The sequence below is a fragment of the Lynx rufus genome, unplaced genomic scaffold (genome assembly GCF_022079265.1).
Source record: "Lynx rufus isolate CCGP_SWC_20201006 ecotype Redwood Valley unplaced genomic scaffold, mLynRuf1.p SCAF_16, whole genome shotgun sequence".
Taxonomy (NCBI): domain Eukaryota; kingdom Metazoa; phylum Chordata; class Mammalia; order Carnivora; family Felidae; genus Lynx; species Lynx rufus.
The window spans coordinates 11,768,836-11,794,789 of NW_025814830.1; the positions used below are offsets into that span (position 1 = coordinate 11,768,836).

Consider the following 25,954-nt stretch of genomic DNA (forward strand, 5'->3'; position numbering starts at 1 on the left):
ATGTTGCCAGGAACTCCAGGGTGTCATGTTCACCCCGGGAAGCCCATTCTTCCAGCAAGCTTTATCTAGTTGAAGGTGCTGGGGAAACAGTGGTAGAACAGGCCCAAGAGTCCCTGTTCTTGAGGCCTCACATTTTAGGGTGGGGGGTAGCTGTGACAGGTGAGGGCACTGAAGCCACAGCTGGTCAGTGCCAGAGCCAGGCCTGAAGCCAGGAGACCTTCAGGTGGCTGCAAGCCCAGGGCATCCCTGTCTGGTAGCTGGGGAGACTGGCCGGGAGCACTGTGCTCCTTGGGGTCCTCAGAGAAAATCCGCTTCCTGCAGAAGCCATGTGGCAGCGGCTGGTGTGCCCTCGAGTGCTGATTCTCTGTGAGGCACTGTGCCAGCATCTGACGCTCACGGCCAACTCGGGGACGGGGGGAAAGACTATGGCCGTCACTTCGTGCAGGACGCTGACCCTCGGGAGCAGGCATCTGTCTGAGAAGGCGGACAGTAAGTCTCCGCTTCCTTTTTCTGAGCACACTGCCCCCATACTGAAGGAATCGGCAACGGAACCACTCCCGCTGCGGGCTTCCAGAGCGCCAGGAGAGGACAGGATGCAGGCAGCTCGGGGAGGCCGGGCAGGTCCAGGGTCTGACACAGAGCGAGGGCTCAGTAAGATAGTTCAACACCGCGCTCCCGAGGTAAACACAACTTTACAGATGAGGAAACGGAGACAGAGACCGCCAAAGCCACTGGTCCAACACCCCTAAACGAGCAATGGCTCATTCCTCCCACTGCTTCCTTCAACAGACAACAGCCATAAGCACCCGCCTAACACTTCATTCAAGTCTCTAAACGTGGTCTCCTCATCTGGGCCTCCCTTCTCCAGATGAGGAAACTGAGGCATGGCCAGGTAAGGTGAAGAGCCGGTGATCAGGCCACAGCCCCATCACTCAGGGCCCGACTCAGCCTAAGCAACTATCCCAGCTACAGCTCACCTCTAAGGGGTCCTTCCCATAGGGAGCCGTGACGCCAATTTACAACATCACTCTTCCAACCCCCCAAAACTGCCAGGACACATTTTAATCCTATAGATCATATATAAACATATTATGCATATAGATGCATATTTATGTGTGGAAATGCCAGAACGAGTATGTTGTACCTCGCACCTGCCTTAAGAAACAGACCGCCTGCCACCAATACTCTTGTGAAAATGTGAGTATCGTTTCCTAGTTATATCCACACTCGCCCTGGAGGCAACCACTACCTTGAACGTCATGTCCATCACGGCCTTGCTTTTCTGTAGTTTTCCTACATCAGAACAACCCCCCAGACAATACACTGTTGAATAAAAGCCATCTTTCGGCACCTGCTTTTGTGAGGCCCCCTGTCCATGCTCGACATCAAGTACGTGGCCTTCGTCCAGGCTGACGCCTGCAGCTCTAGTTCACTGCTGTCATTGCCACACAGTTCTCTGCCGCACGAAATATGACAATTCTGCCCGTGCACGCTGGGCACCATCCAAGCACTGGTGGTTATGAATATTCAGGACATCTCCCAACGCACATGTGCATGAGTTCCCAGAGGACATGTCTAGGAGCACAACTGCTGACTCACAGGGTAGGTGGGTCTTTAAACTTTACTAGAACATGCCATACTGTTTTCCAAAGCGGTCGCACTCTCTGCACCCCCGTCAGCAGAGTCTGAGAGCTCCCACGGCTCTGCGTCCTTACCCAGGTATCATCAGGCCTTGTGACGTTTGCCCCTGGGGTGGGCGTGGGGTGGTGGTCCACCGGGATCCCACTGGTTCCCCCACGAGGCCACTGTGCCACTTACTCTTGACATCCAGCTGGGCAGCGTACTTGGTGAAGCCCTTCAGGCAGACTTTCTCCCCGATCAGGGAGAGGAACTCCTCAAAGGCGGGGCCGGCCTCCTCGTTGTTGTACATCTCCTCCTCTGAGCTCTGGCCAGCCTTGCAGTAGAGGATGCCCACTTTGTGTTTCCGGCACAGCTGCAGAGGCGGGCCGGGCGGAGACGTCAGAGGGAGGGGAAAAAGGGGCTTTCTCAGGCGCGGTGCCCAAGGAGCTCCTGGGGTCACACAATAACTCGGGGCCGCAGCCAGAGAGGAGGGAGAAAGGTGTGGGGGGCACATCCCAGTTGTCCCTCCCCTTCCCTCCCATTCCAGAGAGGCACAACAAGGTGTCGCACAGCCCGCTCTCGTTCTCTCTACGGAGGGCCACGCCACTCTCAAGAATTAAGACACCGTTGCCTTGGCTGGCTGCCCACAGGAGGTGGACTGGAACTGGCTAAGACTTGGCAAAAGGAAATTCTCCAGGGCTCAGGGCTCAGTGCAGTCAACTGTTTTCAGGGAGTGGGCCCTTAGTGACCACATGTTTATTTTATGTATCTCATTCTCCTGGTCACTGGTGACTGGACCTTGACAGACACCTGACCTAAGCGTGGGCCAGTCAGAGGCTCTCCTGGGACCAAGCGTCAGCTAGCTGGGGTCTGCACGTGGCTGTTATTCTCACAGAAACTCTGGGAACTGTGGGAGGACAGAGAAGCAAAGGGAGCCAGTGTGCAGAGATGGGAACACGCCCCCTAGCCTGTCCCCCACCATGAAACCTGGTGGCTGTCTCATCCCCAGACCATTTTCCTCCTGAGACCCAGTCATATTCTTGCTCTTGGCTCCCTTGGAATTTGATTAAGAGATCCCTCTTTTTACCTAAACTAAGTTAGGTGGGTTTCTATTCTTGGAAAAAAGAACAACAACAAAAAAAAGACCAAGACAGAAAGAGGTACCAGGATGGGGCTGCAGGCTACGGTCCGAGGGGCCCTCCACCCGGAACCCCGGCTCACCCCTTGTTCGTCGAGCTTCAGCAGCTGCTCGGTCACCTTGGGCGTGTTGAGAGCCAGCCTCAGGCAGTGGATGTTGAGCTCGGGGATGACATACTCCAGGGCATCCTTCAGGGGCAGGCCCCGCCCCGTCCCATGCTTTGTGGCTGTGGGTGTGGCGTCCTCCAGGATGGATCCCCGCAGGGTGATGAGCTGTTTGAGGGAGAGAAGAGAAGGTCAGGAGGCTCTCAGGACCCAAGAAGGAACAAGAGCCCATGAGGGTGTCCTATTCTCAGAGCAACGTGTGCGATGGTCAGAGAAGCTTGGGTCCCAGGGCCAGCCCGGGGTTTGGACCAGGACTTGAGCTTGCCGCCTCCTGCTTGTGTGATCTTGAGCAAGCGCCTTCAGATCTCTGGGCCTCAGCTTCTCTTTCACGAAATGGGTACGGTGACGGCATCAAAGCCCAGAAGAGCGCCGGGAGGATTAAGTGGATGAGTCAATGAGACAACGGTTGGAGCACACCTTCATCCGTCAACAAATACCGACTACGTGCCCCCAAGACCTAGCCCTGTTCTGGGTGCGGCAAACAAAACAAAGACCCAACTGGTCTTTACCCGACTGGCATTTAAGTGGGGACACAGATTATGTCAGCTAGTAAGATGTATAATGAATAAAACAGGCTCCACAAGGCAAACCCTCAACGAACACTGTCTTCATTACAACACGTGTGAACATATTAATGTAGTAACACGGTTGGTCTGTGGTGGGGCCCAGGCATCTACGTACATGTGCACATGTGTATTCATACTTATACCAATGTATACTTATACACACACACACACACACACACACACACACACACACACACACACCTTTTCAGTGCCATTCAAATGATTCTGCTGTGTAGCCAGGATTGAAAACTTTTAGTCAGGCCAATCACGGCCAACTCATTTCACTTTCCCAAATGGTGCTTTCCATGTTTTTCCTATAGCTGGCCACATGACTAGCTACAGGTAGTGAAATGTGAGGGGAATTCAGCTGGGGAAGGACTTCTTGGACACATCTGCTTCCCTTCGTTAAAGGAAAGCCCCCTTCTACCAGCCCATTTCTTCTTGCTAAGGACACTGGTGTGAGGGTAAGATGTTTGGGGCTGTGGCAGCCATTTTGTGTTTGTGAGGAAAGAGACAACAAGAAAACCAGAGAAGTCAATCTCTGCAGCTGCCCACCTCCGGGCTTCTTGTTAGAGAATTAAAATAACCCTCTATTTGTTTTAGCTGTGGTTACTCAGGTCTTCACGTTTACTCTACAGGCAAAGCAGTTTCTAACTGATATACCTTTATAACAAAGTCGCATTTATGAAGGTGCAGTGGTACAACAGTAATTACCTAATTACGTGCACACGTCTGTTCAGGGGGAGGTTTTATCATCTCCATGTTGCAGATAAGAAAACTGAAGCTCCGAGAGGTTAGGTGCCTTCTCCAAGGTCACCACAGCTAAGTGACTAAACCAGGATTCCCACGCAGCCCTGAATTTTCCAAAACTTACAGCTTTCGCCGTTGACAGTGTTTTATTTTTATTTTTGGCTGTGAGGTACATCCTCATACAGAAAAGTACTCAACACATGGAAGCATACCTAAAGGAATGATCACAGAGTGAACACCTAGGTAATCCCCACCAAATCAAAAAAGTATTTTCAGCCCCCCAAAACTCCTTCCCTCCTCCCCAAAGGCAACTCCACCCTGACTTCAAACTCCAGAATTTATTTCTGCCTGTTTTGGAGCTTCAGGCAGTTTGTATTCTTTTATATCTGGCTTGTTTCTCTCAATGCTGTGGATATGAGAGTGGCCACGTTGCTGTGAGAAGCGGCTGTATTGCCACAACGGATTTATTCCATTCTACTGTTGAGCACGGAAACCGCTTCCAGTGTTGGACAACTATGAACACTGCTGTTAGGAACACTCATAGGAGCGCCTCTTATTGCACATGAACAAAGTTTCTTTTGGATCTATACCTAGGAGGGCAACTGCAGAGTCACTGGGCATGTTCATCTTTAATTTTCCTGAACTGCCCAAGTATTCCAAGTGGTTGTACCAATTCATGTCCCGCTAGCCCCGAGAGTCCCTGTGGCTTCAGGTCCTCACTTGTACCAGCTCAGGCTTCTCTATCCACAACGTGAGCTGACCATCAGGTGATGCCATGCCCAGGGCCAGGCACGCAGCTCCAGCCCCAGCAAGGCAGCATGACAGGGTATTTGCGGCAATACCGGGAAAAACATCCCCCCTCAGGGGATTGCTACAAGCACCCAAAATATACTTGAAGCTATGATGTAAAGACTAAGGATGAGATGCCAGGGTGGCTCAGTTGGCTAAACATCTGACTTCAGCTCAGGTCATAATCTCGTGGTTCACGAGCCTAAGCCCCGCCTAGGGCTCTGTGCTGCAGCTCAGGGCCTGGAGCCTGCTTCAGATTCTGCGTGTCTCTCTCTCTGCCCCTCCCTGCTTGTGCTCTGTCGCTCTCTCAAAAAAAAAAAAAAAAAAAAAAAAAAGACTAAGAAGGATTAATCAGTAGTACCTGGAAAAACATGCCTGTCCTAAGTCAACAGACACAAGAGATGGCAAAAATAATGTGTCACGGCATTGCCTCTAAGCATACAGCTTGACAAATAGGACCTGGGCAAGAGGCATGCATGGAAGGAATGGAATGATCTTGTGTTCTGGAGTTCCCAGCTGTAGCCTTGGTAATTAATAAAAAAACAAGTCGCTTTTATCCTAAGGACAGTAGTCTTGAAACAGATCATGAAAAGCAACCATGTTGGATGCTTTGCCCTGCCAGTCTAGGAGGCCCTGGGATTGTGGGTTTCAATCAATGCACCAACTGGATCCGGTTTTGTATCCTGCTGACACTGGCCCGCAGCGCCCTCTGCTGGGGCCAAGCAGAAGCATGGTCCTGCACCTCAGTCTTTCTCCCACTCTAGAGACAGGTGGCCTACTGTCACATTTTGGCTCTGAAGACTTGACCAAAAGCCACTACTTGAAAAGCTCCCAGCTTTGCCTTCTCTGCTGGGGAGATTAAGTAGGGCACTGGCAGGGCACAACGAGTGGCCATCTCTACTCTCCACCTGGTCCTGTCTGTCATCATCGTCTACCTGGCCTATGATGATAGCTGCCTCCTGGTCTCCCTGCTCCCACACCACTGCCACCCCGGCCCAGGCCACTCTTCCTGCAGCAGCTTGAGTCAGACCACGCCTCTCCTCCGTGCAGAACGGGCTAGTGGCTTCCCATTTCTCTCCAAGTAAAATCTATACACCCTGCTCAGCCTGCAAGGCCCTGTGTGACCTCATCCTCAACGATACCCGGCATCATCTCGCTGAGGGTAAGCAGTCACATGAGCCATAGAAAAGTCTCCAGGCCATGTATGCAGGGAGGTTTCTATTTGCACAGGTTGTTCTTTGTTGGCTCCTGACTTAGATGCATTTTTCTCTGCTGGGCAGTGGGTGCACGCGTCAGGGACTTCCCCTGGGAGGTCACTTAGGAGTCTGTCTGCCTGGATTCAAGTCCTGACTCTACCCATTCCTTAACTGTGTAACCCTGGGCAAGTTGCTTAATTTCTCTGTGCCTTTTTCCTCATCTATAAATTGCGGATAATGACTCTCTCAAAGGGCTGTAAAGATTCAATAAGATAATCCACATACAGTGTTCAGCTTTGTATCTGGCATCCAGTGAGCGCTCAATACATGTTAGCCATTATTATGTATACACGTGTCAAATGTATTTGTACAAAACCATATGCATAGTTAAGAATTTACATTTCACCTTTAATAGGAAGCTATAGTTGACTTTTCTCCCCACTTAACAATATGCTTTGGAGATTATTTCCATAAACACACACACACACACACACACACACACACAGACGATCAGAGTTAACTACTGAATACAAATGAAGTCCTAGTCGATTCACACTATTATACTTGCTTTTTTCACTTAATAGGAGACTCTCCCTTTTCTACTTTGTACACTTACTTATATACTTAAATTCTTAATGAGTGACTGTTACTTTTTAAATAGAAAAGAAATGACAAATCCAAACCTCTAACCCTAACAAAATCAAGGCCAGTCAAAAACTCACGTTTGCTGGGCTAAGGGGGACTTGTTGGGCTTGGAGGCCAGACCGTCCCTGGTTGCGTGGGGTTTTCCTGTGTCCTGGGAGAGACACGCCAGCAAGGGGCTCAGGCCAGGGCTCGTCCTGTCCAGGCTGGGCGGGGCGGGGGGAGGGGGGCGCTGTTCAGGCGTGTGATGCCAGAGCCCAGCTCCAAGTCTGTTCCTGCCCTGGCGGGAAGCTCAGTGCTGCCAACGCTCACAACCCATCTGCCGGGAGATATGGGCCCACTCGACTGTCTGCTCAGCGGCCGGGGGTGGCCATCTGGGGCGGGCCAGCCTGCTGGCCTGGAAAACAGCCCAAGCCCTTCACCCTGGACCCCACACCTTGGTTTACGGGAGCCTAAGATATGTACATGTGGACAGGAGGATAGAACTCTGCCCGTGAACTCCACCTTTGGTTCCCGGCATGGCCCTCGGACCCTGGTGGGGGGTGGTGGGGACAGTGACAGGCCAGGCTCGTAGTAGCATCTACCACTTGGAGTACTCACTGCCTTGCAGCCTCAGGCTACCACCTCATGTGTTCGAGTCCATGAGAACCTTCCCTGCCGCTCTAGGAGACAGGGAACAAACAGCACAGAGCCCATTCACAGATAAAGAAACTGAGTCCAGCGGTAAAGCCAACATGATCACATGGTTAGTAAAAAACCAAGGTCACGTGGTTAGTAAGTGGCAGAACTGGACTGAACCCAGGGCTGTCCATTCCCAGAGCTAGAATTCAAACTCGACCCCACAGGCAGTGTGCTGAGTGGTTAAGAGCCTGGGCCCAGGCCCCGGGAAGCTTTGGTCCACGTCCCAGCTCTGCCATTGGTGACCCTGATAAATGATGATCTCCCTGGGCTTCAGCCTCCCATCCTCATCTGTAGAATGGGAATAATGGGACCCATGTCATAAGACTGTTGAGAAGATTTGGGCTTCACGCATATAAAACATTTAGGACACTGTCTGGCAAGAATGTGTGTTAAAAGTGTTAGCTATTATTGCGGATACTGTTGTTGTTACTACTGGGGGCTGTGGACTGTCCACCTTGTCGCCATGATAGGAAGGGCTTGAGGAAGAGGCACGGCAAACCTTGCTGGCCACTGCCCGCCCTCCAACTCAGGTGATGAGGTCCTCAGGCCTGAGTGCCCAGTAGGGCAGCTCCACCAGGAGCTGGGCTCGGGGCTGAGCCTGCATGCATGTGGGGTTAGAAAAAGGCCCGGTTGTGGCTGTGAACCTCATGGTGGGCCAAAATTCACAGGGCTGCCTGGAATGTGACAAGGGGACAGTAGACTGAGACCCTTACCGATGGCTAACTTCACTGGGGTCTTCCCAAGTGCTAGGCCAAGCACTGCCTAATGTGTAACCCCATTGGATCCATGACTATAGGGATTGTAGGGACTGTGGGAAGACTGGGATTCCCAAGAGGGAAACTGAGGCTCTGAGAGGAGAAGCCAGGTGTACAGGTTCACAGCTGGTGAATGGCTGAACTAGGAATCCATACCAGGTCTCCAATGTGCCAGATGTGATCATGCCTCAGGACCTTTGCAATGGCTGTTCCCTCTGCCTGGAATGCTCTTGTTCTAGATGTCCACATGGCTCCTTCTCTCATGTCCTTCAGGTCATTACTCAAATGTTATCTTCCCAGTGATACGTCCCTTGACGATTCTGCCTAAACACTGAACCGCCCCTTACACTTATCTCTTCCTTGCTTGACTTTCTACCTTGTCTCACTTACCACATTGTGTAATTTATCAAAGTATGTGTGTATTGTCTGCCTCCCCCACAAGAGTGCAGCAGGGATGGCAGGTAGTGGTGCTGAGTGAATCTCTGCCGTGTGGATGAATCCTGGACCTGTGTCCTGGGGCCTCAAGAGCCTCATGCCGATCCTGGGTTTGTGGGGGGGGGGGGGACTGGAGGCTTGTTTTGTGGGTGTTGGGGCTAGGAAGTGCGTGGAAGCAGGCACAAGGCAGGAGCAGCACTGAGCCGGTTTCAAACTCACTGAATAGGAACCACAGCAGAAACAATATACCCTGACCCAACATCCCTGCACCCAAGTCTCATGACTCCCAGTACATGCAGTGCAGGCGGTATTTTAAAAATTCATTCTACATATTCCATTTTTATTAATAAGAAACAATAGCACAAAAGCGCTGGCACTAAGCTGAGTTTGTAACTCATCAATGGGTCTGCTGTGCAGTTTTGAGCCCTGTCAGTGGAATCCCAGAGGCAGCCGAGTGGGGCTAGAGAGCAGGCCGACTCTTCCCCTTGCCACTTACTGGATGCTGCTTTGGGCAAAGCCCTCAACCTCTCAGGGCCTTGTTTCATCATCTGTCAATGAGGACAACCGTGCCTTCATCACAGAACTGTCGTGACACTTAAGTGAATGAACGTACATAAAGGGTAAAGAAAACATCCGACACAGTGTTATTAAGTAGACCTGCAATGTCACGGCAGTTGTAATAAAATATTATTTACTAGTGTTTGTTATTTCACCCAGCAGATCCCCAGATGTCGTGACACAATCTGATGCCATGTGAGCTGTCACATCACATTCTGCCCCAGTGCTCGCTCATCTGGCCAGAAAGGTGAGGAGAGGGAAGAGGGGCTGGGTGACGGAGGTGCCGGTGACGACCTGTGGGGGCGCTGTGGGACTGCCTCCTCTAAGCTGCCACAAAGCCTCTGTGTCATCCCACTCCCCCTCAGCAAGAGGGTCTTCGTGAGGGGATGGGGCTAGGGCCCTCGGTGTACCATCTGCCAGTCTGGATGACGTCCAGGCTCGGCTGGCCTCACACCCAAAGTCCTTGGCGGCAGCAGCAGGCTGCTGGGGTCCCATCAGGACCTGGGCAAAGGCCAGGAACAAGGCGGATGGGGCAATGCAGGGCTGAGGGAGACCCACTTTGGGGGGCCTGCCCAGCTGACTCCCACCCCTTTCCTGGAAAGCTCTTCCTTACTTGGGTCTTTTGGAAGTCTGCTGTTTTTGCTGGCCTAGCGCCCCTCTTGGCAGAAGAACCGCCTCCCCCAGGTGATTCCGACTGAACTGTCAATTACAGTGTGCTGCCCTGTCCCAGTGGAGCACACGTGATCCAAGCAGAGCCAGTCAGAGTCCTTCCCACAGATTTGGCAGCAAGTGTCTCTTCCTTGTGGAGGAGACATACAAAGATGTAGAAGAGTTGAGCAGCCAGTCTCCATTTTCCCATGACATGGAGAGAGCTTGCTGGTGGCAGAAGAGAAGAGAATGACATTCACAATGCACAAAAGCAGAGCTTAGAGGAACAGAGCAGTCTGCAGGCAGAATATGGTGACATCATTTGAGTGCCTGGATCCAGCTATGCCTGAAGCCAGCCCTACCCCGCCTGGATTTGCAGTTATATGAACCGAAAAATTCTATTTCTGGCTTGAACCAGTTAGAAGTAGATTTCTGTCAATTACAATTGAGAGTCCTAATTAAGCAGGATGCCCCCAGCAGGCCTTGTTCCCTAGCCACGGCTGATATTTAGTCTAGGGGAAGACCTCCTCTGCCCAAACCAGGACAACGGGTTTCTCTACTCAGACTTGAAAGCGCTGCGAGTGTTTTGAGCTGAGCGGCACCAACAGCAGTGCCTGCTGTGGCTGAGATTCCCCAATTCCTGCCGTGCCTGAGGCTTGCTGCCTTAATTCTTTCCATTCTGCAGGACATCTCATGATCCTGAAAGGATCCCTTACACGTCTCCCTTTATTTCCTATTCTAACCAGAGTGAATCTCTTGTACAATGTAAGTATTGTGGGCTCTCCAAGATCCCAGTCCTGGCCTGGCCCCTTATTCACTGAGCCCATACAAGTCACTTCATTTCTCTGAATCTTAGTCTTCTCTTCTGTAAAATGGAGAGACGAACAGAAGTGCTCTCGGGAGGTTATTAGGAGGACTGCGTGAGGTGAAGCAGGGGAAGCACCTACCACAGAGTAAGGGCTCACAGAGGGTGAGGGGCTATCGAGCTGTAATTTACGTAAACTAATAACGGTGATGCGACTTACCTCACGGGTCCGGAAGATGATCCTGTACTGGTACTGAGGCCCGTGGTCCTTGTGGTCCTCCAACTTCTCCCGCTTGATGCTCACAGCCACTGGCCCCAGTTTCTCATCCACACCAAAGTAATTGGCATGTTCTGAGAGGGAAGCGTTCAGAGTGAGTTCTCTGGGAAGGAGGGGTGATGCCTGGGGCAGGTTCTTGGGCAACCCGCGGGATCCTGCTCACACAAACCTCCCGCCTGGTCATGGCCACACTCGACAGAGAGACTGACGGCAAGACCTGACTGTGCCACCTCAGCCAAGTCACAGAACTTTTTTGAGCCTCAGTTCCTCCGTCCGAAAAACGGGCGCCCTGACGCTACCCATAACTCATCGAGTCGATGTGAGGTGAGGGTGAAATGAGACTACAAATATTAAATGCTTAGCACAGTGTCTGGCATGTAAAAAACACAGCCTATGGTTATCCCAGATTTGCAAACGTCCGTCATTAGCTCAGCTGCCAACTAGCCCCGTGAAGTGGTTAAGATTCTATTCTACCGCGCTGCTCGCAGGACTCAAATCCAGGGTGTCTGCCACTAGGTCAGATGGATGGCCCAGGCCAAGGCACTCCACAGCATTTTCATCAGGAAAACGTGAGCAGTAAGGCTGGACACACCTCTCAGCACAGTTGTGAGGATCAAATAGGTTAACAGGCGTGAAGCACTTAGCACAGAGCCAAGTACATAGTAAGCACAAAAGAAATGCTAGCTCTTATCATCCCAGGGCGTGATGTTTGTCACAGAATAGGGACCATGATTCAAGTCCCCAGGCATCGCTTTTATCCAACCAGGCTTCTACACACCTAGGATACTTAAACGCTACTCTTTTCCCTCCCTCAATAGAGCCACCGAATCATGGAGCAAGTCTCGTGTTCTCTCCCCTAAATAGCAGCTGTCTCCCCCTTTCTCTAAAACATGCTGCTGTTTTCTAATCCTTCCAGCAAACAGTTTTTTCCAATGTGAAACCCAAGTGTTTCCTGCTTGTGGTGGATACCCCCGGCAGCCTGTCTTGACTCAAGTCAACATCCATCCCTTGCCAGAAATTCCTTCCCATCCCGGTGCTCTGAATATTTAGCTGATGGTTCCTGTTCTCATGAGATGCTTTTAGTGAACCAAAAGCTTATCGAAGGCCTAAATAATGTGTTAATTAACGGTGCCAGTCAGACCAGTACCTGCACTGGGTTAAACCATCTCCCCAGCAGGTCAGAGAGCATAAGCAGTATCTGCTCCACAGATAGTCGGTTCATTCCTAAACATCTGCAGGGCTTGTTCTGTTTTGTTTTCTCCCGATGCATACCCAGCGCCCTGCATTCGTGGCATACAGTAGGCACTCACTGAACAATGACCGATGAGGAATTTATAAACTTCCAGGGCTACCAAGAAGTCCAATTTTGAAAGAAAAAAAAATTTTTTTAAATAAAGCTCCCTAGTGAGTACTTACTATCTGCCCAATGAAGAACTAAGTGCTTTAATGTACAATCTTATTTGATCCTCACCAATCTTATGTCGGTATTTCTACATGTGAGTTGGAAACAATGTGTTCTCTGTTGGTTAGGTACAAAAATGTAGAATCAGGTTTTGACTGAGTCATTCAAATCCTCTACAGCCTGATTTCTTGACCACTACATGGGTCAATTTCAGAGAGACCCTGTCAGCGTCTCCCACTGATTGTTTACTTCTCCCTGTAGCCTTATCTGTTTTTCATTTATATCCCCCTAACCCAGGTTGTCAGGTGCACAAACATTCACAATTTTTCTCATTAGCAACTGTCTGGAACTTTCTTTTTCCCCATCCTTTCATTTTCGATTTCTGCGTCCTTTTGTTTTGGGACATGTGATGCTGCTACAATCGTCTCTATTCCTCACGTGAGGACAGAGTCCCAGGGGTGAAATATGTCATACAAGCTAATAAGCTATGACACAAGCACCCTGAACCCAGGGCTGTCTGGACTCCAATGCTGGAGCTCCAGAGCCTGCACACACTCTGAGCCCTGTGGAATGACTTAGTTGAAATTTGTTAGGTTTGACTAGGACACTGGCTGAAAACAATTTTTTTAAATAGTTGCTGTGGAGTACTAGCTGCCTATCCATTCTATTCTGCCCTTCTTTTCAAGAAAAACCCTCTATTCTTAGGGGAGGAAAAGGGGATTTGTCTAGTTGAAAACCTATATTTCCCAGCCTGCCTTGTAGATAGGAGTGGTCAATAAGCAGCAGTGGCTGGATGGGGCTTCTGAGAAAGCTTTTTAAAGGGAGGTGATTTGACAAGAGATCTGCCTTTTTGCCCTTACCCTTTCCTCTTTCTTTGCCTGGAAATATGGATGCGACAGCTGGAGCTGCAGCAGCCATGTTGGACCAGGAGACCACCTGAGGGCTGGAGGCCATGCACTAAGGATGGCATTCCACTGATGCTGAGGAGTAACCATACCAGCCCTGGGCTGCTGACCTCCAGACTTCTTTATATCATAGAAATAAGCTTCTATGTAGTTAAAGTCTGTCACTGGCAGTTACGAGCAATTCTAAACCAATACAGTTGTCAGCATTTAAAAATTAGGAGAATCCGCATTAAAAAAAAAAAAAAAAGCTTCATTTCAGGAGAATCTTGAAAAATCGGAAAGGCTGGCAACACTGGGTTTGCCTGTATTTCCTGCATGACAACAGTGAGCTGGAGCTGAGCAGGAGCTGCCCTTTGCCCCAGCCCTGCCCGGCTCCTGTAGCTGCCTGGGTTCTCTGCACGATGCTGTGTTGTCTCCTCAAGTTGTCCCACCAGCACTAATGAACCTAATGATGCAGGAAGCCCATGTCTCCCTCGTGTTAACACCTTCTAAACATCAATAGCTCCACCTTCAGAGGGGATCCAGAACCTGCCTGCTTAGTCCCGCACTCATGGGCTCCCAACCTGGATGTGTCCATCATCCTCTCCTGCTTGGATTACTACAGCAGCCTCCTCCCTGGCTTCCCTGCTTCCCCCTCCCCCAGCATCTGTCCCCCAGGAGGAGGCTGTGAACACCTGAGTCACTTCAGGGCCCTCTCTGCTCCTCAGAACTCTCTTGTGGCTCCATCTCACTCAGGGCAAAGACAGTGAGAGTCCTTGCCATGACTCACAAAGTCCCACACTATGTGCCTCGTCACCTCTCTCTCTCAGCTCCTGCCACACTCTCTCAGCCACTCTGTCCCAGCAACACTGGCCTCCTCCCTCCTCCTTTAGTGTTTCAGGACTATTGAACTTGGCTCTTCCCTGTGCAGGAACACTGTCCCCAAGCTCCACACAGCTCCTTCCTTCAGCTCTGTACTTAACTACCTAGGAGGTCCTCCCAAACCATTCCCTATTGTAAGCGAAGCCTCTGACCTTGACACGATTTCCCTCTCCCTTACTTTATGTTTCTCCATAGCACTTGCCACCCTATGCTGCCTTATATATCTTGCACATTAATCAAGTTTTTTTTTTTTTGTCTTGCTCCCCCCCCCCCCCAAGTGCTGGGAAGACAAGATCTTGATTTTAAGCTAGTCAATACTGTATCCTCAGGCTCTAGACAGTGCCTGTCACCTAGCTGAACCCAGCACACGGTTGCTAAGTACATGCCGATCTACTGTTTCCCGTGGCTCAAGGGTTTGGCGTGCTGAGCCCCACGTGAGGCGTCAAGCTAAGCGCCAGATGAGGCTACGCTCACTGAATCCCGGGTGGGTGGGCGCACATAGGGAATGCACGGGCGCGGCAGGGGTCCCGGGGACAAGCCGCTGCCACCCGCCTGCCCGCCCCCCCCCCCCCCCCCCCCCCCCCCCCGTCACCTCGGCCCACGAAGTGGTCCTGGTAGTAGCGGGCGCCCAGGTCCACGTGCTCGATGCTGTACTGCCGCGGGCGACTCTGCGTCCTCTGCTGCTCCTTGGGCACCTCCAGCACCGAGATGCTGGCGTTGGTGCGGTGCGCGCTGAGGGCGGGCTCGGCGGGGCGGCCCTCGCCGCCGCCGCCGCCCGGGGAGCCCACGGCCGCCCGCGAGAAGCTCACGTTGCGCTCGCACTCGCCGCCGATCTCGTTGCGGAAGTGCGGGCAGCTGAGCAGCAGGTCGTTGCTGTTGTCGTCGCCCAGGTCCTGCTCCAGGTTCTCCTTGCAGTTCAGGTCCTCCGTGCTGGGGAAGGCGGCGTCCAGGCCGCCCAGGCCGTGCGCCCGCGACGCCGAGAGGGCGGCCGTGGCGGAGGCGGCCGAGGCGCCCGTGGTGGTGTTGCGCCGCTGCGCCGTGGCCACCCTGTTGGCGGCCGCCTCGTTGAGGTCGAACAGCATGCTCTGCACGTCAAAGTGGGCGAAGCTCTTCTGGCAGACCCACGGGCGGCCGGCCTCCGGGGGGCTCCGGCCCTCCTCGGCCTCCCCCAGGGCCCGGCCGGCCTCGCCGTCCGTCTTCCCGCTCCTCAGCTTCCGGAAGATGGACGAGTCGGCCGCGTCCCCGCCGCCCAGGCCGCGCGCGGGCTTCTTGCGGGCCTTCTCTTTCTCCTTGGCGGGCTGGAGCACCAGGAGGCTGTCCTTGGCGGGCTGCCCGTTGCGGGGGTCCCCCTTGGCTCCGCCGCCGCCCCCCGGGACGTGGGGTCCCGGATCAGCCTGGAGCAGCTCACTGAGGGGCTGGGGGCCCGCGGCCTCCGGCTGTTCGCTGCGGAACTCGTTGAGAATGTCGAAGAAGCTCTGCTCCGGCACGCCCTGCACATCGATGGAGGACGTGCTGCCGTACTCGCGGAAGAGGGGCAGGGCCCCTGTGTGCCGGGGTCCCCGCGGCTCCCCCGCGTCCTCCGCGTCACACTCGCTGAGGGTGATCTCGCTGCTGCTGCGGTGCCGCAGGGGGAGGAAGGCCCTGCCGGGGGACCGGGGCCACCCGTCCTGGAATTCCACATCTTTGGACCTTCTCCTGGAGAGTCTGTGGAAGGCTTTGGGCACTGAGGAAGCCGGGGTGCTGACAGGAGGCTGTCCGTTCTGTACGCTCCTCATGGAATGGGCCACCTTTGTGGCCTTCGTGCCGTCTGCGTCCTGTGAGGGGCTTGGGTTGTTCTGCTCTCTCAGGGCGTCCCGCTTGGGCGGCCAGTCGGCCACTCTTGCGCGCACACCCATCTTGGGCACTGCAGGGGTGGTGGGACTGGGGCGGGTGGTGGCGCTGACTGGGCTCTCACCAATGGGCTGCGGCATGCCCCCGTTCTGGACCCAGAATCCCATGGGAGCATAGTCCCCCGTGTGTGGCCCGGGGAGGACATCGGCCCCCCTGGCCCCACAACTGGCTGCCAGATCCACACCATCACTGGGAATGGGCCGATAGGTGGTCATAGTCCACGGGCACTGGAGTGCTACTGGCTCCCGTGAGCTGCCGAGTAACTTTATGGGGTCCCCTGGCCCTCAGCCATTGTTCAGGGCCGCCAGTCCCAGGATGAAGGATGCTGGCCCTTGAAGCCTGACCGGAAGGTTGTGAGCCTGTGGAGTCCAGTTCTCCACCATCGCTGTGGACAACCGAGCCAGGACAACCTCAGGAGGCAGGTGCTGTCCTAGGGTCTCCAGACTGGGCGGCTCAGCAGGACAGAGCAAGCAGTAGATGTGGGTGAGGGCCTGCCATGCTGAAAAAGGAGAGAAGGCAGAGGTGAGATGTGATGTTACTGTTCCCAGAGAAACTTTTTGTGTGACAGCTTTATACTCATTGAAAAAATTTTTTATTAGAGAAAATTTCAAACATACCCAAAGCAGGGGTGCCTGAGTGGCTCAGTCGGTTAAGAGTCCGTCTCTTGATTTTGACTCAGGTCAAGATCTCACAGTTTGTGAGTTTGAGCCCCACACTGGGCTCTGTACTGACAGTGCAGAGTCTGCTTGAGATTCTCTGTCTGCTCCTCCCCAACTTGTGCACACACACTCTCTCTCAAAATAAATAAACTTAAAATATTTTAAAAAACATACCCAAAGCAGAATAGTGTATTTATTGAGCACCCGACAAGCTTTAACAACCATTAACTATTCGCCATTTCCGTTTCATCTACCCACCCACTCCTACACTTTTTTTTTTTTTTTGACAGAATATTTTAGAGTATGTCCCAGGTATCAGCTCATTTCACCTATAAATACTTAAGCTTATATTATCTAGCAGTCAAGGCCTTTATTTTATTTTTTTTAATATTTAGTTTGAGAGAGAGAGAGAGCACAAACACTTGCTTGCAAGCCAGGGAGGGGCAAAGAGAGAGGGAGAGAGAATCCCAAGCAGGCTCCATTCTGTCAGTGCAGAGCCCAATGTGGGGCTTGATCTCACCATGACATCATGACCTGAGCCAAAATCAAGAACTAGATGCTTAACCAACTGAGCCACTCCTAGTAGTTAAGCCTTTAAAAAATTAACCAAAAATACTCTCATCACACCCATCTAGATTAACAAGAATTCTTCAATATCATGTAATACCTCATATCTGCATTACATTTCCCCGAGTGTCTCAAAGGTTTCTTTTAGAGTTGGTTTGCTCAAATCAGGATTCAAACAAGATCCCTACTCTAATTTGGCAGATAATATTTCTTAAGTCTCTTCTATTCTTTACGGTCCCCCCCCCCATCACCTTTATTTTGATGCTATTTACTTGTGGAAGGAATGAGGTCATGCAACCCGTGGAGTTCCCCACTTTCAGAATCTGGCTGGCTGACTTGTCCATTGTGGTGTCATTAAACACATTCCTCCACCCCCTGTGAGTACTGCAGGTAAAGGCTGGACTATTGTCTATCTGTCCTGCAATCTGCCTGACCAGCCACCCCACCAAAAAAGGAAGTAAAAATGACAGATGAGTCACCATGAGCACTGGTAGGTTTGGGACAGGGGATGGCTCTGGAACTCTATGTGATTAATAGATACCATGAACATCAGCTCCTGTCGCTTCTTGGCTGAGATCTCCCCAGTGGCTCCTTACTGAATTAGAATAAAATCTAAATTCATCTACTCGCCCACAAGCCCCTCAGGCTCTTGTCCCTGCCAGTCTCCTGATGCCTCTCCCCATCCCTGACTTAGATCCCATCACACTGGCCTTCTTTTCTGTCCTGTTGACATATCGAACCCCACCCAGGATATCTGGATATCCTTCCTTGGTTCTTAACCAGGCTGGCTCCCTTGTATGATGTCAACTCTCCAATGAAGCCTTCCTTATGAAGGGAAGCCTACCAAAGACTAACGGTGCTTTCCGAGGAAGGAGAAGGCTGTGTACGTGTGTACGTGTGTGCGTGCGTGTGTGTAGGGGGCATTTCCTAACCCATGTCCTTAGGTATGGAGTGTGCTGGCAGAGAGAGACCCAGGGGGAAGCATGAAGCAGATTATTCATGGAGCAAAACAGGGAGGCAAGCCTGTAACACCTGAGAAAGTGAGAACCAGAAGGGGGTGGGGGAGGAGTCGGGAGCAAGAGTTTTACCCGTCTTCCTAGCTCCCAAGAGAGCATTCCTGAAGATGTAGCAGGGAGGCACACAGGGGAGGGGGCAGAGAAGGGGGAAGGAAGTGGAAAGCCCCCATAGTCGGGTTGGTTAGGGGAGACAGGAGCAAGGCCAGGTGAGCCTGGGTGAGCTGGAGAGCAGAGATGTCTTCTTTTTTTTTTTTTTTCAACGTTTATTTATTTTTGGGACAGAGAGAGACAGAGCATGAACGGGGGAGGGGCAGAGAGAGAGGGAGACACAGAATCGGAAACAGGCTCCAGGCTCTGAGCCATCAGCCCAGAGCCTGACGCGGGGCTCGAACTCACGGACGGCGAGATCGTGACCTGGCTGAAGTCGGACGCTTAACCGACTGCGCCACCCAGGCGCCCCGAGAGATGTCTTCTAAAGAAGCAGGTGGGCCTCAGCTCTGGGGACCAAGCTTTGCAGGAATGTGGATGCCAGATCACTGAATTTTTAATTTTTTTTAATGTTTACTTATTTTTGAGTGGGGGGGAGGGAGGGAGGGTAAGAGAAAGTGAAGGAGACACAGAATCTGAAACAGGCTCTAGGCTCCGAGCTGTCAGCACAGAGCCCAACGCGACATCGGGCTTGAACTTGGGAATGGCGAGATCATGACCTGAGCCAAAGTTGGATGCTTAGCTGACTGAGCCACCCAGGATCTTTAAATCCAGAAACTAGAAATCTTGAATTGTATGCAACTTCTCCCAGTTTGAAAACAAAAATAACAGCAGCAACAACAACGAACTACCATGTAGAGAAGATCTCTAAGAGGATGTTCAAGAAACTGCTAACATTGGTTGCCTCTGGGAAGGGGAATTAGACCTCTTTTCCCCCACTCCAAGCCCCCTCTCTGGGTTGGCCAGGGGCACTTTTTTTTTTTTTTTTTTAAGATTATTTATCTTGAGAGAGAGTGCCCGAAAGCAGGGGAAGGGCAGAGAGAGAGAGAGAGAGAGAGAGAGAGAGAGAGAGAGAGAGAATCCCAAGCAGACTCTGCACTGTCAGTGTAGAACCCAATGTGGGGCTTGAACTCCTGAACTACGAGATCATGACCTGAGCTGAAATCAAGAGCCGGATGCTTAACCTACTGACCCAGGTGCCCCTGGCCAGGGGCACTTCTTATGCTTGGCAGTGCAGTCTCACCTCTGGGTCAGCCTGGGAAAGCCTGGCAGATTAGCCCTTTGAGGCCACATTTGGGTTGGCTGGGAAAACCAGTGGCCCAGACGTGACCCCGACCTGCTTATGCAAGCACTCCCGACAGATGGGCTTTGCTGATGGCATTTTGTTTCCAGCTCAGTCAGAAACCCCCAATCTGTTTTGCTCCCTCCTGTGAAAACACACAGATGTTCCTGAGGCCCTGGTGTCTTTCCACAGATTCCCTTCCTGGAGCAGGTGTAGCCAAGTCTCCTGGAGATGCTCGGAAGGCTGAGTGATACCCACAGCCTCTCTGGGATTCAGGGACTGGTGCACAATGGTCCCTTTCCAGCTGCCTGCTGTCAGGCTCCCCCCTCCTAAAAGCATGCCCATCTTTCTGATGGGGAACCCCCCATAATGAAGTCCAGACTGCCTGGGTTCGGGTCCTGGTATGCCATGGACTGGTTACTGAAACTGTGATTCAGTTTCAATCTGGAGAGAGCAGGGAGAATACCACCTATCTCACGGCCACTACTATTACTATGGTTCCTCCCTTCATGTATCTTCTCCCTCTCCCCACGCCCCCAATTACTGAAGCACAGCCAGGGGCAGGCTCAGCGGCTGAGTGTTCTCTTCTGCACCTGTCTGTACAAATTTCTTCTCTCCAGTATTCCTTGGTTCCTGCCTGTTTTCTATGCCTGCTCCTCTTGGCCTCCTGGTGGTCTGTAAGCCCCTGATAAATTCTGCTTCTGCCCAAGACTGTCAAACGTGGCTTCTGCTGTTGGCATAGGAGGACCTTGACTAATACCCACTGCTGTGTACAAGGAAGGCAGCTGGGGACGGTGGATGGGGAAAAATGGGAGACGGCAGCATGACGAGAAGCAAGTGGCAGTGGGAGAGTCAGGTGGGGATGCATTTGGCTGCAAATAACAGAATACCATCTAATGGTGGCTCGGGCAATGAAGGTATTTCATTATCTTATGTAACAAGCAGACCAGGTATGGCAGCTCCACTCTTGGTACACTGCAATGACATTAGGCACTTTTTTCCCCTCTGTCCCATCATCCCCTGCTCCCCTCAGCGTGCTGCCAGCTTACATCTTTGGCTTTCGACCTCAGAGTGGCAAGCTGGCAGCCATAGCCCCCCTTCTCACCGAACCATGGGCAAGGGGGAAAGCAAGGGATGAGATGAGACTGTTCTTACTTCTTACCCATCTGACCCTCATCAGGAAGGAGAATGTTTGCCAGAACATCCCCCCTACCTCAACAGACTTTCTTTTATGTCTAATTGGCCAGAATGTGGTCACATGTGGCCATTCTAGGAGCAAGGAAAGCTGGGAAAGCCAAGAATCTGGGATCATTCTGATTGCCCATGGGCCAATGAGGACTTACGTCTGGGGCTGGCCACACTGGCTCCCTAAAAGTGTCATGGTCTGTTAGAAGAGCAGGCACCTAATAGTGTGCCTGTGTAAATGCTCCCAGACTGTCACATGTGAAGAAGCTGGGGAAGTCTGAGCTGAGAGGGTGCTCCCTTATCAGGCCCCCAAAACTTGGATGCTGAAACAGCAGACAAGTGGCCTCAATGTTCTGGCTCTGAAGGGCCTTGCTCTTCTGTGAAGGAGTCACGATGTCTGCAGAACCTCCCAGGGCAAAGCAGGAGGGAAAAACACAAGCTTTCCAGTGGCAGACGCTTGTGGTTTGCTTCCTCTGCTGTTTTCCAAAAACAGGCCAGATTTCCCTTGGGGAACCTGCGTTCTCTGACTCCCACCCAGTGGGCTAGAGGAGGAGATCCTTCTTGACCATGTAACCTGATCAAAACCAGTGAGACCCAGTGACATGGGTGCCAAGAGTCCTAGGGCTGAAGGCTGTGCTTTACCCTCTTACCCGGAGTTAGAGAGGATATGAGGGATGGAATCACTGCAGCTATCTTGTGACCATGAGGGAAGAAGGAAGAACCGTTTGTGAAAGGGGTTGAAAGTTAGGGGGTGGATGTGGGAGCTGTAGTCATCATTTTCGTCTGAGTCAAGCTGGACCCAAAGCTACCCCAATTGTACTTCCCACCACTGGATGTTTTAGTTACATAACCAAACAACATCTATAACAGCAGCTACCATGAATGTGATCCTTCTAGAGTCCAGGTCCTTCTCTAAGCACTATACATTTGTTATCTCTCTTAATTCCACAACTCTATGAAGTAGATATTATCTCTGTCTTAACATAAGGAAGCTGAAGTGAACAGATCAAGTAATGTGCCCAAGACCAGGTGGCCACAAGGTGGCAGAGTTGGGACTGATCCAGCAGCTTCGTTCCTCAAGTCAGGCAGTCCTGAGTTCAAGCACGAGCCCTGCGGGTTGCCCAGTGGGCAAAGTCCTGGACCTCTAATTCTCCTTCTCTTCACTGGTGACACAGGGCAAAATAACTCCAGATCCAACTGCTCCTCTGAGTTCCAGACTTGGGTAGCCACTGCTTACTTGACCTCACCACATATATATTTCACATGCACTGCAAACTGCAAACTGCACATTCCCAACCTGAACCCTTGATCTCTCCCCATCCACAAAGCCCGTTCCTTCTCAGAATAGTCAGGGTGGGCTAAGTTATGGTGTAGGAACAGAGAACCCCATGTACTAGGGGCTTACCCAACAGAGGTTTGTTTCTTGTTCATACTGCATGTCTACCAGGGGCGGGCCAAGGGCCTTCTCATGTCAGCTCTACTCCCAGGTGACAGAGCAGCGCTTACATGAGACCTGGCCAATTTCACGGGTAAGGGACATGGCCGAACTATGCGACAGTTCCTGCTCAGGAATGACACATATCACTGCTCTCACATCTCACTGGCCAAATCAAGTCATACATCGAAGACTGGTGTTGACAGAGTGGTATGCCACAATATCTGTCAGAATAGGAATAGCAGAAGCTACCGGCTTCTTCTACATCTCAGGGAAAGGCACTTCCTTCCATCCAAGGACTCCAGCTGGAAACTCCCTTCACATATCCAATCCATTACCCCAGATCCTGCTGACTCTCCCATGGGAGCTCTCCCATGCCAGTCTGAGTTGGGTGACTATATACCATAGCCTCCCCATTACCTCTCCTTCTGCTCCTGGTCCCGTAAGTGCCCTTTGCCATGCAGCAGGCAGAGCAATCTCAGGATTCATATTCACATTTGAATCTTAGTATAAATTCAAATCTTAGAATAAAATTCAAAATCCTCACCTCAGCCCTCAAGGTTCCTTTCGTCTTCTCCTTGCTTTGGGGGTCCCAGCCACAATGTCCTTCTTTCAGTTCCACATGCCTATGGCTTATCCGCCCTGTTGCCTCAGGGCCTTTGTACATGCCATCCATGTTGCCCTTTCCCTTACCTAGATAGTTCTTTCTCAAGATTCAGGACAAATATCACTTTCTCCACATGACTTTTCCTCCTCATGAACCTTGTTCAATCCCCAACCTGAGTACTCAGAGCACTCTTTTTTTTTTTTAATGTTTATTTTTGAGAGAGACAGAGGGTGAGCAGTGGAGGGGCAGAGAGAGACAGGGAGACACAGAATCAGAAGCAGGCTCCAGGGTCCGAGCTGTCAGCACAGAGCCTGATGCGGGGCTCAAACCCACAAACTGCGAGATCATGACCTGAGCTGAAGTCGGATGCTTAACCGACTGAGCCACCCAGGTGCCCTGTGCTCAGAGCACTCTTACAGAGCATTTCTCTTTGGGGTTACCTGCCTCAGTGTATGTACATCATTTACCATGTAATTAACTGGCCGCCATACGTAAGGTTTGTGAGGCACTGAAATGTGAGAATCTTTATTCTTGCATGCCTCTCCAGCACAGGCCTGACATACAGTAGGTCATTAACAAATACCTGCTAAATAAATGAGTGGATGGATGACAACCTCAGACCAGGAGGAGCGCTAGCTCAGTGAGGGTCTGTGACCTGAGGGTAGGTGGTGCTTGCTTGGTGACCTAGCGTGTCTGCCCCTGGGAAGAAGCGTGTTCAGGAAGCTGAAAGTAATGTGTGGAGTGTGTGTACGTGCAAGTGTGTGTGTGTGTGTGTACACTGCCCTCGCATAGGCCTTTGGATGGGGGAGCAGGTAGGTATCCAAGGTCTCCTTCCTAAGCAGACCTATGCGTCCAAGGGTGCTCCCATCTGCTCCAGGGATTACCTCTTCAAGGAAATGTGATCCAGTCACTGCAATGGGGACTTAGTGAGACCTAAGAGCTCTGGACACTTCAGGGTTGTGGCACCAAGTCTGAGGGCTACTCTCAGAGGCTCAGGGGGAATGATGACCCCACTGCATGCACCTGGCAATTCAGCAGTTTCTGGGCAGGTACAAGTCGTTCATTCGTCCAGTAAGAACTAGTCCTTACAGCTTATTCATTCATACGACCAACACCTATCACAGTCTTCCAAATCATTTAGCCCAAAAAGTTCACTGAGTCAAAAGAGAAAAAGCACTAAAAACTTACTCTTTTATTGAACACTGACCAGGCATGTATAACTCATTCATTCATTTCACAAACACCAAGCACCAAATATGCATTCATTTATTCACCAGACTTCTCAAACACCTACTATGTGCTATTGTTGTAGGTGCTGAAGAAAATACAGCCCTGAGCAGGACCACACCTCCCCCTCATGGACTTACTCCCAGGAGAGGGAAGCCAGAGAAGTAAGTAAACCAAGAGAGAAAACAAGGTAACTTCAAAGGTGGTCAGCAGTTTAAAGGAACACAACGTTGTGACAGGGTGGGGCTGGGGGCTGCTCCCAATGGGAGGGCTCATTGTGGGGTGCCAGGTGATAGGAAGAGAGGACGCCTGCTGTGCACCAGGCATGCCGATGGATGAGGCTGACACGCACGGGCAGGAAAGCTGGGAGTGGCCAGCGTACGAGGCCCCGTGGGCTTGTCCAAGGCGGGAGTGCTCATCCCCACTGTCCATTAGAGGCACCAGGGGAGCTTTGTAAAAGTATAGGTGTTCACACTCCACCCCCGGAGAGTCTGAATCAGCTGCTCTGGGGTGGGGACCAGGCCTGAGAGAGAGCCTTTCAAAAGCTCTGCAGCTGACTCTAATATGCAGCCAGGGCTGAGGACAGGGGAAGGAAGAGAGCAAAGAAATGAGTGCCTGACACCAAGCCCTGATCTGCTGCAAATGCAGGGGGCAAGCAGGGGAGCAGGTGTCCCGCAGGCCCCAACAGTGGGGGTGGTTTGGGGAGGGGCAGGTGGTCCGCAGCGCTGGATGCTGAGGGGGTCACGTATGATGATGATTATTGGTCTGAAGGGCACTGGGGACCACTGCGGGAGGTATTTTGGGGGACTGCTCCTCTGGGAAGCCTTGTCCACACCCCTTGTCCCTCAGTGCTGTTGACCTACCCTTTTTTTTTTTTTTTTTTTTTTTTTAACCTACCTTCCTTCCTACCATTCCCTAGACACAATCCTCCCCATCCTCCCTTTGGTGAGTTCCCAGGGGTCTGCACACCCCCTGGACTATCGGAGTTAGCCCACTGGAGTTTGAAGCCTCTGAGTATCTTTGGTCCCCCTTGGGACTCTGAGCAGCTCTGAGTGTGCAGTGGGATAGGGTCTACTATGTGCGTTCTTGCACAGGCAGGGTAGGGGGTGATGATGTGGTGATGACGGTAGTAACAGCAAGGCTAACACACACTTGGCGTGTATTAACAGGTGTTGTGATAACTTCACAAAGCAGGGACTTCTAGCAGGACCAGTTTAGAGATGAGGCAAAGGTCCTGTGGCCGAGTCACAACGCTGGTAGGCAGGCAGGACAGCGAGGCCCCAAACCTTGTCAGCGTGGCTCCCACACCTTTGCCCCCAGCGCTCTAAAAGACGAGGCAGCCCAAATGAGCGTGTTGTGTGGATACACAAATGATGCAAGTTATCTTCAAAATCAATTCATAAGGACAAAAACTCTAGAAAGTCAGCATCAGCTCAGCAGATTTCAGGTTAAGAATCTGTTTTCTCTCTCCATGTCTTCCTCCACTTTATTGGAAACCCGAGCATACACAGGCCCACTGTGGAGCTTCCCCCAGGAAACAAAACGGATGGGATGGAACTTCCGGACATCTCATTAGGAAGCCCTGAGGCAGAGACTGCGCCATCAGCCCCAAAACAGGAGAGCAACACCGCCCCCCTCCACGGCCCGAGGTACTACTCTGATCTGTTTTTTACTCTCAGTGTTTCTGACCCCGGATGTGTGGGTCTTCCACACCAAGCAACTCTCCAGTTCTCTGCAGACCCCAATGAGGGTCCTACAATTTAATTTAATCCCGACACTATCTAGAGTTAGCACAGACCCCACAGGCTCAGTTCCGCCAGACTGCCCCCCCCCCCACCTCAGATGCTAATCACCAGTGGTGGGGGTGGGGGGGGGACGTCCCCAGGTTACCCACATGTCTACCTGA

General features: G+C 51.8%; 1 protein-coding gene across 2 annotated transcripts in view; it reads right to left on the reverse strand.

The window, feature by feature from the left end:
* The window catches only part of SIPA1L3 (signal induced proliferation associated 1 like 3), a 240,854-nt gene that overhangs the window by 84,432 nt on the left and 130,468 nt on the right, over positions 1–25,954 (reverse strand). For both annotated transcript variants that reach the window (XM_047078134.1, XM_047078132.1), the window contains exons 3-6: positions 14,785–16,581; positions 10,968–11,098; positions 2,842–3,030; positions 1,819–1,993 (exon numbers count right to left, since the gene is read on the reverse strand). In XM_047078134.1, coding sequence (XP_046934090.1) covers positions 1,819–1,993; positions 2,842–3,030; positions 10,968–11,098; positions 14,785–16,297 — 2,008 coding nt within the window. In that variant the 5' untranslated portion in view covers positions 16,298–16,581. The remainder of the gene's footprint in view (positions 1–1,818; positions 1,994–2,841; positions 3,031–10,967; positions 11,099–14,784; positions 16,582–25,954) is intronic.